Genomic DNA, 15,942 nt, shown 5'->3' with positions numbered 1-15,942 from the left:
ATCACATACGAGATGGGAGGCAGGGCGAGGGACAGCAAAATAAACTGATCAACACTAATAAATCGCGGGGCCGCTTCGGTTCACCCCCACCTCCCACCCCAGCGCCTCCTTGAGGCACGCACAGTTCTCGGGAGGGGAAGTCGAGGCAACCTCTATTCCTCTGGTCATCCCCAAAAGTGTGGGGGAGAACGGGAGATCTACAGAGCTCAGGTTTCACTCCCCATTTTTCACCCCCCCCCCCAAAAAAAACCCAAGAGATCCCTGGAAAGAGCAAAACTCATCCAGGATCGACGCCTCCGGTTGTCTTGTCCTACACACGCACACACCAAATCCCCCACCCAAATATCACAGGACAGAAACAATCGGGCAGGTCACTCGGTGGGTCAGGAACAGACCTAAGGCAGGGCAGACCTCCGAACTGCACCAACGCTTCCCCTACTGCGAAGCGGAGCCCAACCCGGTGGACTGGAAGTGTAGGGAAATCAGGCGCCCGTGGAGAACGAGCTAAACCGGCTTCGATTAACTCTGTCTCCATCTCCCTCCCGGAATGAGAGCGTCCACAGGGATTTAAGGCTGCGGAGGGCGGAAGGGGGAGGGTGAAATTTGGAAATAAAATAATGCGTACTCTAGACGTGCAAAATAGGGCGCACAATAAAACAATGCGCAGTGGAGACGTGCGAAACAGGCTGTTTGGAAAGGCTGGCTTTCAAAATGTAGGCGCTGCGTTGTGTCTGTCTCGATAGCATGTTTGTATACGTGTGTGTGTGTGTGTGTGTGTGTGTGTGGGAGAGAGAGAGAGAGAGAGAGAGAGAGAGAGATCCACTTCTAAAGTCTCTCCTTAAAAGCAACCCTCCAAATGGAGCACCTACATTAGCTGGCTGCATCCCCTTTCTAAGACCTACTTCTAAATGCTGCGCCTCCGTCCGCACGAACAAGTGGTCTTGCTGGGGAGAGGAGAGGGCGAAATAAATTAGTTTCTCTGCAAACAACCCCCAGAAATCGCCCGAGTCCGTCTGGGTACCGACGGATGACACGGTTTACCAGTCCGGCTGCTTTCGGCGCAAACGAGAATCAATTACTTGCTGTTTAATTTATAGTACTCAGCCTTAAGCCTCAACCAAAATATTGACCTAGGAGGTTTACATAAGTTGGTCTCCTGCCATCTTGGGTAGGTAGCCACCCAGAATGGGAATCGATTTCCTTGCAAAAGTCCCTGTAAATAGCCCCTTTCCCAGCCGGCTGCAGAAGCAGGTTTCATCCGCAGTCTTTTTGGAGAAGCAATTTGTTTTAAAACGGGCTTTCAAGTGTGCGGCATCTCGGGCTTCTCGGCGCTCCTTTGTATGTAAATACCGTGGAGAAAGGCCCTCCCTAGCTTGGTAATTAATTGACACGTTATACCACTCATCATGTGCTACAGAACCAATGGTGGAGGCTCCGATCTCCCCCAAACCCCGCAATTTCACATCTGCAAGCACTGTCTTCATCCACTTGACTCCTAGCACCTACCCACACGTGGCCAACCTTTGGCGTGTTTAATGTGTTTGTTTCCCTCCTCTCTGCAGGTTCATATGTGGAGACCAACCTTTCATGGACTCTCCTCTCCAGCGATGGCTTGTTTTCCCCAAGCGACAGGCAGCAGCGCCCTGGGTTTAAACGAGACCCTGAAGTAAACGGCCGCTTGGCATTTTTCCTGGAGTTACAAACTATTTCAGAAGGCAGCCGCCCCTGGCGCTCGGCGATTTTTTTCCCCCCTCTGCGGCAGAGCAAGTCTGTAAAATATTTCTACCTCCCAGCCGATTTTTCCTCGTCTCCCCCCGCCTCAAAGCAGATTTCTTTATTTTGATTCTAACCCCCCTCCCAAGACACACACACACACACACACACACACACACATCCTCTTTCTGGGGTGTGTGGTGTCGGTTGGCGGGGTGTGTGGGGGGGTTTGTGCCCCGGCGGATTGACAAACGGGTCCTTCAACTTTCCTGCATAAATTTAGCCAGAATATGTCTCTGACCAACACAAAGACGGGGTTTTCTGTAAAGGACATCCTGGATCTCCCAGACACCAATGATGAAGAAGGATCTCTCGTGGAAGGAGCGGATGAAGAGACCGAGGGCTCGGAGCCCCCCAAGAAATCCGGAGTGTTGGGGCAAAGCCCCCTGGAGGGTGTGCAGACGCTGCCTTTGAAGAACCCTTTTTATGATAGCACTGATAATCCCTATACGCGTTGGCTGGCCAGCACCGAAAGCATCCAGTATTCCTGTGAGTAGTGAAATTTACATTGATTCTCGGCACTTGTGCGCCGCAGCCTTTCTGGCTTTCAGAAATCCCCACGTTTTAACCCCTTCTCTTTGCCGAATAGCTACCCCGGCGCTCCGGTTTGCCCCGTGTGTGTTTGTGTGTGTGTTTACACGGCTCTCCCGGCTCTCGCTAGCCGCCGGGAGAGATGTCTTTGAGTTGGATTCGATTGGCATCAAAATCCGATTTTTGGAAGCGTTTGATTGCCTTCCCTAAGGAGGGTTTGGGGGGGGTTGGTTTTGAGAAAGAAGTAAACCCAGTCGGAGGGGAGAAAACAACCCGGCCGGCGAGCTAAAAATAGCACGAAGCGAGTTTGCGAAACCCCGCAGAGCCAGGCTCCGGCGGCGAGTTTGGATCGCTTCGGTTTCGCCCGCGCCGAAACAGCTACCCGGCCGGGCGGCTGGGGAGGGGAGGGGAGGGGAGCTCCAGGAAAAGGCTGTCGGACGCGCCTTTCCAAATCCATCCACGTTGTTTCCCCGAAGCAAATCGCTTCAGGAGAGCGCCCCGGGCCCGATCCATGTAAAAGCGACGCGACGTGAGGGGAGGAAGCCGGGATCCTTAGCGGTGGGGCCGCAGCGCGTCGGGAACGGGCCGCGCTAGCGAGGCGCACGGGGGGTCGCCATGGATCGAAAAGCGCGTGTCATTAGGCGCGCGCGTGTGTGTTCGGAGTCCCCCAGACTGCGAGACCCCCCATCCGCATATGTGTCTGGGCGGCCCCCCGAGGGCCAGCCCCTTGGGAACAGTGTTATGCGGAGGGTGGACGCTTTTCCTCCGGGGGCCCTCTTCTCGGCGGTGCCGGTTTTGTTGGAGAGGAACCCCGCGATCCCTCGGGCCCCGCCGGCTTGGGAGAGTCTCCCCCGTGGGGGAGGCCAGGCGAGGTCGTGTTGCCTCCCCTCGGAAGCAGGGGAGGGGACGAGGGCCGCAGGGGCCCCCAGCCGGCCGCCTCCACCCCCCCGACTGATGCTTTCGCTGGCCTCTCCGCAGTGCACGGGCTGGCCTCCAGCAACTCCCAGCAGGACCCCTCGGCCAAATCCCCCGACCCCTCCGCCGACGAGTCCCCGGACAACGACAAGGACACGTCCAGCGCCGGCGACTCCGGCAAGAAGAGGAAGCGGCGGGTGCTGTTCTCCAAGGCGCAGACCTACGAGCTGGAGCGGCGGTTCCGCCAGCAGCGGTACCTGTCGGCGCCCGAGCGGGAGCACCTGGCCAGCCTGATCCGCCTCACGCCCACCCAGGTGAAGATCTGGTTCCAGAACCACCGCTACAAGATGAAGCGGGCCCGGGCCGAGAAAGGTATGGAAGTGACTCCGCTCCCCTCCCCGCGCCGGGTCGCGGTGCCGGTCTTAGTCCGGGACGGCAAACCCTGCCACACGCTCAAAGCTCAGGACTTGGCCGCGGCCACTTTCCAGGCGGGCATCCCCTTCTCCGCCTATAGCGCCCAGTCGCTCCAGCATATGCAATATAACGCCCAGTACAGCTCCGCCAGCAACCCCCAGTATCCGACAGCGCATCATTTGGTGCAAGCCCAACAATGGACTTGGTGAATTACCGAGAAAAAAACACACACACAAGAGACTGAGGCTCCAAAATCAAACCTGGGGGGAGACAATATGAATATTAATTATTATTATTAATGATGATACATTTTCCCCCCTCTCCTATTTTTTTCCTCCTTTTTTGGGATTCAATTTGGTTCTCTTTTGTTTGGGTGGTTTTTGTGCGCCATGTTTACAGACATTTTTGCGCCATGCCAAGTGGTCCTGTCTACCTACAACTAAAAATAAAAATAATACTAGTCCTAATAATACGCAGTATGCGCTTGTGGTTTTGTAAAGTACGTTTTGTGTGCCGTAGAGTTGTTGTCAGTCGTATATAAAGTGGAGGACACTTTAAAAAATAGAGAATTTGATTTCCTTTTTTTTTTTAAATGAAACTTTACCTATTTATGGCCATGTATAAATTCTGACAACTATTAGCCTTTATTTTGTAAATATTTGTGGTTATTGTTGCCATAAGTAACATTCAGGGCGGTCTATTTTATTTTATTCTTTTGGTTGGGTGCAAATCTTTCCCAAATATGAAACAAGCAAAAAAAAAAATCATGTGGAGGGAAGAGAAATGTTTTGATCCTCTTCCGAGAAAGATCCCGCTCATCAGTGTGTATAAAAACCCAGGGGAAGCGCGCTGCGGGGAGGTTTTCGATTTTTTTATAAGAATTTTAATAAAAACGCTGTGTTTAAAAAAAAAACCCCAACAACAAAAGAACGTTTTTGTTTGACTTTGTGGCTAACACGGATTCACCGCAAGCCCTTTCGCGCGGCTCGGCTCGGACTGATCCTCGGATGATGTTGAGATCTGAGATTCTGCTCTCGGGGCTAGGGGGGTTGAATGGGGATTGTGGAATCTTGAAGGGGAAACACGTGGTGGGGGGAGTTAGAACTTTTCGGGCAACTTCGGAATCACCGCCCCCAAACTTTCTGTAGACAATTGACTCGCTTCCCCCCCCCCTTCTTCGTGTAAATTCTGCCTCGTTGTGTCTACTTGAGAGACAAAAGCGCTTGAGTGACTTTGTGAAAATGAGGGGGGAAAAGCCCCAGCGCTCACTTAAAGGTAGGAGTGCCCTTGGAGCGAAGCAGCTTTTGATCCTCCTATAGCCTGAATGACTTTCCTGAGCTCTGAGCTTGAGTTAAGCGGCATGAGAGCGAAAAAAGTTCTCAGGCGCCCTGCAGCCGGGACGCAGCGTTTCGGGGTGGGTAGAAAGGCGGCTGGGGGGGCGCGTTTTCCCCTCTCTCTGCTCCTGCGGGTGCTGTGGGGGGCAAGTCCCGGGTGTGTGGTTGGGGGGGGTCTCTCCAAACGCGGCCGGCTTTGGAAGGGAAAGTTTGCCCTAAACCACGTCTGTGCACGGGGGGAATCGGGCAGGTGGCTACCGATCGCTCTTCTGCGGCGAGTGCCAACCCGTTTGGGCGAGTCGTGTGGCATTTTTGCAAACCAGTTTTCTCCGCGACGTGTCCTGACACCGAAATGTCCCTTGCGCGTTTCCATTCGAAGATTAAAAGTGCCCTTTAAAAGACGCAGGGAACCGGATAGAAAGCGAATGGAAGAAAGGAGGGACGGGGGGGGGACTAGGTACCACTTTTTACCTCTCTGTTTTCGTTCCCCCCTTGCCTAGATCATACATGTGCGCGCACATGCGGTTTTAGGCGTACACATACTGAACTAGGCGCGGAGTTGGCCCAACTTGTCCCTTCTCTCCGGCTTCTTCCCAGCCAGGCACTTTTCCCCCTTTCCGAGTTGCAATTTGGCTCCATTTCTGAAAGTGTCTCTCTTACAGCCAAATAGGAGAGACCGCAGGCGTGGAGGGAGAGGGGGGGGATTGCGAACTGTGCGCGCTGAATTCCCAGCCGCGCTGGGAACGATCCGATTCAATTCGATCTCGAGCGCAAACAGGATTAACGGGCCCGAAATCGGCGTGGGCTCACGGCTGGGGGGGGGGGGGGAGTTGGTTGGGGGGGGAGTTGGCTGGGGGAAAAGGAGTAGGGGCACTAACTCCTCTAGCAATGCGCGGGGCTGCTGCGGGACCGGAGGGGGCTGGAGTTTCTTTCCCACCGCGGTTGAAGGAAACAAGGCGCAAAGTTGACGCAAGCTGAAATTCCTGCCCTGTGTAGACGCTTCCCTTCCTCCCCAGCGCAGGCCTTGCTTTGCTCCCCATGAAACCTTCTCCCCCTAACAAGCCAAGAACTGAGGCCGGGATTCAAGCCGCATGAAGGGACACTAATCAACAGCTTGTTGGGAAAGCAAAACCCACCGGCTGCCATCCTTGAAGCGGATCGGTATTAGCCAAGTCCCCGTTCCCCCTCCCTTAGTTTAGCTCCAAGGAGAGATCGAAAGACGCAAACAGCCTCAGTTTTGTTAACCATCTAAGCAGGCGGGTCTGTGGTCCCTGGGCAGTGACCATAGATTCAGGTGGGGTATTAATAAAGGAACCCACATTATAGGAGACGAGCCTTCTCCCCCTCTCCCTTCTAATTCCCCGGCGGCGCAGAGGAAATGGGAGGCGAGCCGGGCCTTTCTGTGGGGACCCTATTAAGTCTATCAAGCCAGTTGTGTGGGCCTAACCCCCGTGGCCTTCTATCTCACACGCCGCTGGGGCAGGTTGGGGCAGTCTATCTTAGCACAATATACAGTAGCCGCCACAATAGGGGAGGCTGGTGGTTAAGGATGTTAGAGGCGTACATATTAAGGAGGTCAGAGAGAAAGAGATAACACGGGGGGGGGGGAGACAGGGCTTCACTCCCCCCCCCCCCCCCCGCCACGTCTTTTCTTCTGCTTCTTTTTTTTTTAGTGCCATTCAATTGGTGGGTGACAAGCCGTGCGTCCCGAGTCAGGGCGCAGCATCCTTTTGGGTTTTGTTGGGGCTGTCACTTGGAGCCATTGTCCCCGGCGCGGGACATGCTGTATTCCATATGGCCAGCTGGGTTGACCCTCACAAAACCCAAATTGTGTCCTGCTTTCAAACCCGGCATTGTTGTCTGTGAAAGGAGGACGCATTAAAAATTCGTGGTATATCTATGCTGGGGGGGGGGGGCAGAGAGACAGAGACAGAGGGAGGAGGGGGCGGGGGGGGGGAGAAACCTCCCCACCCCCCTTTTAAAGGCTCACAGGGCCTCCTTTTCTCCAGCCCCGCTGACAAGTTGGTCTCTCATCTCACAGGAAATTAAATTCCTGCATCTGCGCGGAGCCTCCCCGAAACTGGGCCCTAAACTCAGCTCCGTTGGGCAGCTGAGGCGTCCGGCTGGGAACGCGAGTTCCGCTGCCTGGGCGGTTTCTGAGCCGCGTTTCTCTCCGCGGGCCCGGGAGAACAAGGTCTCATTGACAAGGGGGTGTAATGTTATGCAGCCTCCCCTCACTGCGCGCCTGTCTGAGGCCGGGCACTGGCCATTTTTTGTTCTTTTCAAGAGCAGTGTCCTCGCCGGGGATAGAGCCTCGTTTGTTCCAAGCAGGCAATTTGGAGAAGCCACCGGGTCTTTTTAACGCTTCCTATTAGGGCTTTCTCTGCAGGGCTTGCGGGGAAACATTTCCCCCAGAAATCTACCTGGCTGGTTCCCTCCCCAGACCCCTGGCTACCTACTAACAATGCGCTCCCCAGCTGTAGAGTAGCTCTTAGAACAGAGGGGGGGGAATTCTCAGGCCCGGGGGCCGGATGTGGCCCCCGGCTTGCGTGGATCCGGCCCCCAAAGCCTCAGGGCCCCCCTGCGCATTGGAGAGCCTTTGCTGGCACTCCAGGTCGGCTATGGGGCTGGAGCTCGCAACAGCTACCAGGCTGGCTCTCCTAGGCTCCGGCGTGCGAGGGGAATGTGGGGGGTAGCGCGTGACGACTTTTCGGTGGGTCAGTGGCCCCCGATCCCCCCAAAAGGGCCCCCAGTCCTGGATTAGAAACACCCTGAAGCGGTCCAGGAGCAAACCGCCTGGCCCTTAGCGGTGCTAACTCGGGTCGCTTTTGCAGGCACGCAGCGAAAAATACAAAAGGGATTTTTTGGGGAGGCTTTAAAGCGCTAAACTACCTCAACCCTCCCCATCTTTGGCGGGGGGGGGGGGATCTTGGGGAACGCCTTGCATAGACAATGGAGGAGTTGGGGGGGGGGGCTGTTGTGGTTTGTTTTGAGTCGGGCCGAAACCGGAGCGCCGGGGAACTAAACCCACCACGGGCCCGTGGGAACGGGCCTCGCTCCCCAGCTCCCGGGCAGCGGCAGTTACGCCCGGCGCTTTGGGGTGGCCTTTCCTTCCTTTCGCCCCTCTCGGGCCCTGCCCTCGCTCGGCGCCGTTTAGAGCGAGACTTTCCTCGCCTGGCGCTGGCGGGTTTAGCGGGACCTGGCGGGGCTTGGCCGGGCCTTTCCGAGGGACGAGCTAAGCCAATATTTGCAAAGTAGAAGAACAATTCTCGGGGGTGTTTATTAAGGGGCCGAAGCAGAGGGGGAGAAAACAAGGGGGAGGAGGATTGCGTGTGGGGGGGAGGACCCGAGCTCGGGTTTGTTGCCTTCTTCCCTCCCCTCCCAGCGCCTGGAAGACTCCGATTGTCATTCCTCAAGCATAATCCGGAGCTGGCGGGGGGGTCCCTTCAGCAAGGAGGGGAATCCGCTCCTCGCGTTTTCATGGCACCTTGTGACCACCAGGAGTCATCGAAGTTCTTCCTTTCTGTCACTTTCGGGGGGGGTTCTCCCCCCCCACACACACACACACACCTTGCCCTGAGCCGTCCTCCTGATCGATGGTTTTCTTTCCCATGGAACTCAATCTCCAGGTCCGGGAGGGGGCTCGCTTGTTTTTTAAAAACAAATGTTAAAAACAAATCTCACGGGGGAAAAAAAAAAGAGACAGAGAAGTGAAAAAGCGCCAGCCTGCTCCTCCGAAGCCACCTGCTCTCTGAAGAGCGCTCCGCACGGAGGAACCAAGTGTAAACCCGCAGCCAAAGCGGCTCCGGTTTGTTCCATTTGCTGCGCCCCTCAGCTTGGTGGCGGAGGAATTGGAGCAACTGAGTTTATTTTAAAAAAATCCGACCCGCTGCAGCTTTCCAGGAGTGACTCTAGTTTCAGCTGGGCAGGGCCACATTTTGGCGGGGGGGGGGGGGGGGGGGGAAGGGGGAGGGGGGGGAGCTCAAGTGACGCCCCCATGTCCCCTGGCTTAGACTTTGAAAGGTCTCAATTCTCTGAGTCCTAGTGGTCCCCCTCTGCCCCACCACGTCTGGCACCTGAGGCTGCCTCAGTTGGCCTCATGTAAGGCCGGCCCTGCAGCTCCCTTTTAAAATCAGCCACACAGCCACTTGAGTATATGGCAGTGAGATACAGGGGCAGCGTTTATTGCAGTCCTCCAGGTACATGCCTACAACCCACCCTCTGCTTATTTTAGATATAACTATTAGAGGCATAAAGAAAAACACGGGACCCTCGATAGATTTCCCGATCCTGTATTTTTCTCTCTCTCTATCTAGGTCTATCAATCTAGATCTAGTAGAAATCTAGATCTAGTTACACACACATTTGTGGTTGTGTGTGTGTGTGTGTGTATACATACCTCTAGTATGCACTTATGGCTGGCTGGCACACACATAGGACACAGAAGTCTAGCATACGCCCTTTGTCCTGATCCATATTAAATACCATCAGAAGAAAGGGTATGTCTACACCCTTTGCTTATTTTAGATATAACTATTAGAGGCATAAAGAAAAACACGGGACCCTCGATAGATTTCCCGATCCTGTATTTTTCTCAGAACAAGGTGTACAGATAGTTCGGATTAGGAAGCCTAATCCGAACTATCTAGTCCGTGCCGCGTGTAGCCGCGCAGCACGGGGTTCGCACTAGCCGGCTTTTAAAAATGGCGGCGCCGGCTTTATGCTAATGAAGCCCAGGAAATTCAAATCCCAGGCTTCATTAGCAAGTTCGGTATGCATACATTACCCCCCTAGTTCGAACTAGGGGGGTAGTGTAGACATACCCAAAGTGACTTGGCAAAAAAGGCACTAAGGCTACATCTTCACTGCATGCTTATTTCGGAATAAGTATTGGAAGAAATACTCCAAAATAGTTTATTTTGAAATAGCCCCTCTATTCCAGGGAAGCCTGTAAATTAATCCGGACCTAATATGGATGCTGAATTTAGAGACCCAGGAGGCAGTGCGGAGTAATTACTTTGAATGGTTTAAGGAGGAGCTATTTCGAAATGGCCGCAGTGGCGCATACACACTCCTGCTATCCCGAAATAGATATTTTGAAAGCTGTGTTATGCCTGGCGGAATGGGATTTAAAAACGGCGCAATAAGCCACCCATTCTTTTGAAAGAACGAGCTTGCTGTGTAGATACTTGCATAGTTATTTCAGAATAACGGTAGTTATTCCGGAATATTGCTGCTGTGTAGATGGAAGAGGGCATGTAAACACCATGGGTGTGTCTAGCCTACATGGTTTTTTCTGAAAAAGTGGCCTTTTTTTGAAAAAACTTCCCCTGCATCTAGATTGCTGCCACGTTCTTTCGAAAGTAAATTAAATGAATGCTTCAGTTCTTTGGCCGCGAAACGCCTCCTTTTACAAGGAAGAATGCCTTTTATTTTAAAGTGCTCTTTCGAAAAAAGGCGCTATGTAATGCAAAGTATGCTTTTTCGAAAGAGAGCAACCAGACTGCCTGCGTGCTCTCTTTTGAAAAAGCGGCTCGCTTTTTCGAACGTACTGGTTGAAGTCTAGACAATCTTTTTCAAAAGAGGCTTTTTCGAAAGTATCTTTCGAAAAAGCCTCTTTCGAAACAGGCATGTAGTCTTGACATAGCCTATGGCTTTCCAAGGGCAATTGCGGGGGCAGTGGAGGGGTAGGGAGGAGCTCAGGGTCAGGTAGGTTGGTTGGAGGAGGGAAAGAAAAAGCCATAGGGCAAAGGGGGCGCTAGGGAAGCACAAAGCAGAGGTTGTGATCCTGAATTCACATCGTGGGCTGGTAGCAAGGCGCTTGGTGCGTCACGGGTCTGCTCTGCGCACCCCGCTTTGGGATCAAAGCGCCGGACGCCACTTGTCTAGACTGCAAGCCTCTTTCGAAAAAGTCAGTCTGGATGCTCTCTTTCGAAGAAGCCCTGTTTGCATTCAAGAACGCCTTTTTTCAAAGCGCACTTTCGAAAAAAGGCCTTCTTCCTCGTGAAATGAGGAGCACTGCCGTCCAAAGAAACGCCGTGTTCTTTCGACTTAATTTCGAAAGAACGCAGCTGTAGTCTAGACGCAGGGGAAGTTTTTTCGAAAAAAGGCGACTTTTTTCGAAACATCCCTGCAGTCTAGACACAGCCTTAGACTTGTGGTGGGGGCTGGGAAAGCTCGAGTCCCCACGACTGATGGTCCCCCCCCCCCCCCCGGTGATGGGCACCGGCGGAGCTGACCCCAAACTTCGGCACACCCTTCCGGAGCGAGTTGACTCCAGGGAGGCCGCGACGCCGCGAACGGCCGCGAGGTGGCGCTGTCGGCTAAGGAATGAGCCGCCGCGGTCCCCAGCGCTGCGTGGCTTTTCCCCCACGGAGCAGCTGCTATTTTCAGCCAGGGCGGCTGCTCCCGTCCCCGGCTAATCTTGGGGGGACGCCGCCGCAGGGAGGAAAGGCAGGTGGGGGTGCAAGGAGCTTGGCTTGAAATGATGCGGCTGGAGGAGCTCCGAGCCGGGCTCGGCAGCTGTCCCTTCCGCTCTGCTCCCAAATCTTTGCGCGTTCCTGCCTCGCTGCTTGCGCACAGACGGGGGGGGGGGGGGGGGGGAGGGAGAGTCCTACATGGGAGCCAAACTATGCAGCCCCCACCCCCCCTGTGCCCGGCTGTTATGAATCACACAGGGGACCCAGGATGCGGCAGGCCTGAGAATCAAGTGGCCCCATGCTAAATCTCTCTGCATAGCTCCATGTGTTCTTACTGCTGGGCCCAGCTACTCGAGGGAAGTCAGGCAGGCTGGTCAGGCCCTGGGACTGGGCTGGCTTTTTGCCTCTGCCACAGACTTCCTGGGTGAGCTGGGGTAGTCCCGGAATCGTTCTGTGCCTCAGTTTCCCTTCTGTGAAATGGAGCTAAAGGAACGGTCATTCCGGGGGGGGGGGGGGTTGAAAAGCATTTAACACCCAAGGGCCACATTGCAACCTGCCGGCTGTATGCACTGGCCCAGCCTTTACCGGCAACGAACGTCTTCCTTTGCCAGGCTAAGGCAGCTCCCCTGCCAAGGTTGTGAATTGTGGTGACTTTTAATCACCCAGGGTTCCAGATTTGATTGGCTCCTGGCTGGCTTTGGACAAGTCCCTAAGGCTCAGCTCCTAAGACATAGTGCGGTGCTCAACTCCCAGGTAGTGGCACGGGAACCTCTTTACCTGCCTGCCACACCCACACCCTGGGAGCAAAGCCATGGAGTCCAGGGCAACAACTTGGTCCTTGAGTGTGGGGCCAACAGCAGAGGCCACAGTGTGGGGAGGCAGCCAGGGCCCTGGGCACTAGGCCGGAGGTTCCAGGGTGCTGCCTCACTCGCCAGACCCCTAATTCCCACACCTATGTGCCCAGGATTGGGACCTTTAGCTCTCTGTGCCTCAGTGACCCTCCTGTAACAAGGGAATAATAATCCACCTGGCCTAGTGGTTTTTTTTACATAAAATCATGGGATCAATGGGAGTTAGGAACCTAACCTGCCTGGGCTTTTGAAAACACCACAATGCGCCTAGCTGTCTCTTTTGGTGCTGAAATACCATTGAAAAATCTGGCGTCCACCTGTCAGAGCAGGGACAGTCACGTACAGTGTGTATGTACAGCAGCCCGCCCAATGGGGACCTGATCTCAGCTGCTTGGGCTTCTGCATGCTATTGTAACATAAATCATGATCATACATTTTTTTCCACCGCCAGGAAGCACGAGGCTGCAAGACGCGCTCATTTATCCGCTGGGCAGCATGCCACATGTTTTCTCCTTGTCTGCTGCTTATGTGGGCCCCTTCATACCCTTTTATGAGGAATCCAATCCAAAAATGATTTTTTGAAATATTTTGCCCACTGGATCACCTTTATATGTTGTGCAGCAAATCTTCTTCCTCAGCTGATTTCAATCACCAAGGTTTGGGCCAGATCTACTAACATTTTTCATTCCATCTGGCCCTACTTTATTAACTATGATTTTAATCTTCGGCCTTATTTTGTACGCAGAGTGGATCAACCCTTTGGAAAACACGTCACGCAGGCCCCTGTTTATTTATTTTATTTTGTCAACATTGATGTGGTTGCTACAATTTTTCATCAGCCTTTGGGAACAAATCTACATCAAGATACACTCTGGTTGGCATCCCTCACTAAGATGCAGCATGGGAGAGGAAGTCCAGTTGTCGCGCCTGGACCATATAGGAGGCCAGTGAACTACAATTCCCATGAAGCACTGTGGTAGCATGTTCCATATGAAAGATTTTCATGTTCAGGTGTTTGAGTTTTGGGTTGGTTTTTTTTGTTTTGGTTTGGGGTTGTTTTTTTGTTTGTTTGTTTGTTTTTTGGATGAAAAATCAAAGGCTTCAGGGGAAAGAAAATGTAACCAAAACCACAATTTTCTGTCAAAAATAATATTAATGGAAAATTCTCTACAAGTCCTACTTTTAAATATATACACCCTGGTCTTGCAAACAACTATGCACATATGTAACTTAATTTATTGGATTTATCCCATTGAAGTACATGCAAAATACTCCACATTGGATTTGAAAAGCTCACATCTATGTTTCATTGCAAATTCATTAAAAACCAGTCTGATACCATGTCACAGCCTGCCATCACTCACAAGGTGAAAACAGAGCTAAAGCTGCCTTTAAAACTGGCAAAAATAAATGGTGTAAAATTACACTCCAAACACAATAGTTTAGCGACAAGGAGTCCTGTAGCACCTTATAGATTAACAGATGTTTTGGAGCATAAGCCGTCCTGGGCAAAGACCCACTTTGTCAGATGCATTATTTATACCTGCCTCTGGAAATTTCCACTACATGCATCTGACGAAGTGGGTCTTTGCCCATGAAAGCTTATGCTCCAAGACATCTGTTAATTTATAAGATGCCACAGGACTCCTTGTGGCTTTTGCAGATCCAGACTAACACAGCTACCCCTCTGATACTTGTTACAATAGTTTAGGGCACTCAAATGGCTTTGGGTTAAAGGTGATGACACCGGAAAGGAAGACTAATCTGTATTCTCTGCCTTTTTCACCCAGGAGTTTATTTTATTTTTAGCGTTGTAGTGTAGCATAAATACGCACAAACAAGTAACTATTAATCTGTAACTTTCAGCAAAAAGGCCCCTCGCTGCCCAACGACAAAGAATTCATACATCATAAAAATGGCAAATCAATCAAGGTGAATGTATAAAGAATGGAAAAAATAAGCAAAAAATCAGAGCTGTGGGGAATTCAGAGGGGGCTTGGACTGATCTCAAGAATTCACCAGTGATAATAATGGGAATAGCCACAGACTTTATGAAACATCAATGCAGCTTTTCAGCACAGACGGTGGCTTGGTTTTGAAGGCCAAGTAGGGATACAGGTCCATCCCATAGGCACGTGCTCTGCCTGGCTGACTCGATAGGGTTAAGGCGGGGTGGGCAAAGTCTCTCAGCGAGCTGGCTCTGGCCTGCCTAGGGTTTTGATCCGGCCCGTGAGGCAGTTCCAGGCCCCACCCCCGAGCACAGGACCGGGCAATGGGTGCCTATTTTCAGGAGCCCGGGGGTAGGCTGTGGTGGGAGGAAGCAGCGCTAGGGCTGAGGTTCCTTAGCGGTGCCTCGGCCGGGACCGGAAGTTCTGTTGCTGTGACGACCTGGTCCAGGGCCAGCCCCGGAGGCGCCGCTGCCACGGCCACGTGATCCAGGGCCGGGCCCAGAGGCTGGAGGGGCCACTGCTGTGGCCACACGGTCCATGTGGGCCGCAGACTCGGGGATTCCGTGGCCAGCCCCAGACCACAGTGGCAGTGGGGGGAGGCCCCAGGCTCCCTCAATAGTGGAAGTGGCCCCTCTGGGGCTGGGGTCGAGGCCGGGCCTGGACCACGTGGGCCCAGGCAGCGGGACCTCCCTCCGGGGGGGTCCAGGACAACGCGACTGCGGCCGTTGCTTCAAGGGGGCACAAAGCCTGGTAAGGCCCCACCTCATGCCCAGACCCCCTCTCCCGCCAATCCCCTCAATTCCCTTTCCCCCAAGACCCCGGCACCCTTGGCTTGTTCCAACGCCCTCCCTTGCTCCTGCTCCCTCCACCTGGCCAGCCACCCTACTCCCAGCCTGCCTCTCCTCCCTCCCAGATCCGGCATCCCATCCTTATCCTACTTCCAGGCAGCCCTGTCTTGTGCACTGTACCCTGCATTGTTGTCCCTACCCACAGCCTAAGGAGAGCCATAAAATCCACTAACCCCAGAAAAGTAAATCTGGTCTATGGGAAGCCCTGAACTTCAGTCCCCACCTTTGTTTCTCCTCACCCCGTGATGCTGGGGCATGAGAGGCGTGAAGTATCTCATTTGGGGCCACGTCAGTGAGCGTTGGGAGTTTTTGGAGGAGTTTGTTTGCTTCTCACGTGTGGTCCCCAATTGATTTTTCTGTGGGTCAGTGACCCCCGATAAAAAAAAGGTTCCCCTCCCCTGCCATAAATAAAGAAAACATTGAAACCTTTTGTGTTGGGCATCAGATTTTGCGTTATTTAAAATGAAGTTTGATAAAGTAACATGAGAAAGTTAAAATGCTTGATCTGTTCCATAATGTAGATGTAACCGTTCTCCCTAGCTGCAGCTGGTTCAGCAAAATAAAGTCACCGTACCCAGCCTGCCCTTGCCTCCCCCTCCCCCTTACCTTGGCACACAGATCCGTGAATAAGTTAAATCTCCATACGCCACTTCTGAAAGGTTGCTGACCCCTGCACTAAAAGGTAAGATCTGCATCTTAACAGATTTATTAACGAAGCTGCTGTAAGTAGAACGACTAGTGACTTGAAAAAGGATCACCGGCACTCGGACCGTACGTAGCGGCGAATAAGTCGAATCTCGGCACTCCACCTCTGAAAGGTTGCTGGCCTCTGCCCTAGCGCGTTGCCTGGGAGCCGGAGATGCTAGAGCCATTTCAACTGCTTCTATTCAAAGGGCTTGGCCCTGCAG

General features: G+C 53.1%; 1 protein-coding gene across 1 annotated transcript; it reads left to right on the top strand.

The window, feature by feature from the left end:
- Positions 1-838: 838 nt before the first annotated feature.
- NKX2-2 (NK2 homeobox 2) lies at positions 839-4,524 on the top strand. Its single transcript, XM_075923178.2, has 2 exons — positions 839-2,262; positions 3,283-4,524. The coding sequence occupies exons 1-2, from the start codon at positions 2,004-2,006 to the stop codon at positions 3,840-3,842; spliced, it is 819 nt and encodes a 272-aa protein (XP_075779293.1). The 5' UTR covers positions 839-2,003; the 3' UTR covers positions 3,843-4,524.
- The last annotated feature ends 11,418 nt before the right edge of the window (positions 4,525-15,942 follow it).

The sequence above is a fragment of the Pelodiscus sinensis genome, chromosome 3 (genome assembly GCF_052426305.1).
Source record: "Pelodiscus sinensis isolate ZL-2025 chromosome 3, ASM5242630v1, whole genome shotgun sequence".
NCBI lineage: Eukaryota > Metazoa > Chordata > Testudines > Trionychidae > Pelodiscus > Pelodiscus sinensis.
Note: the sequence above shows the minus strand (reverse complement) of the source record. Positions and strands in the feature narration are given on the sequence as shown.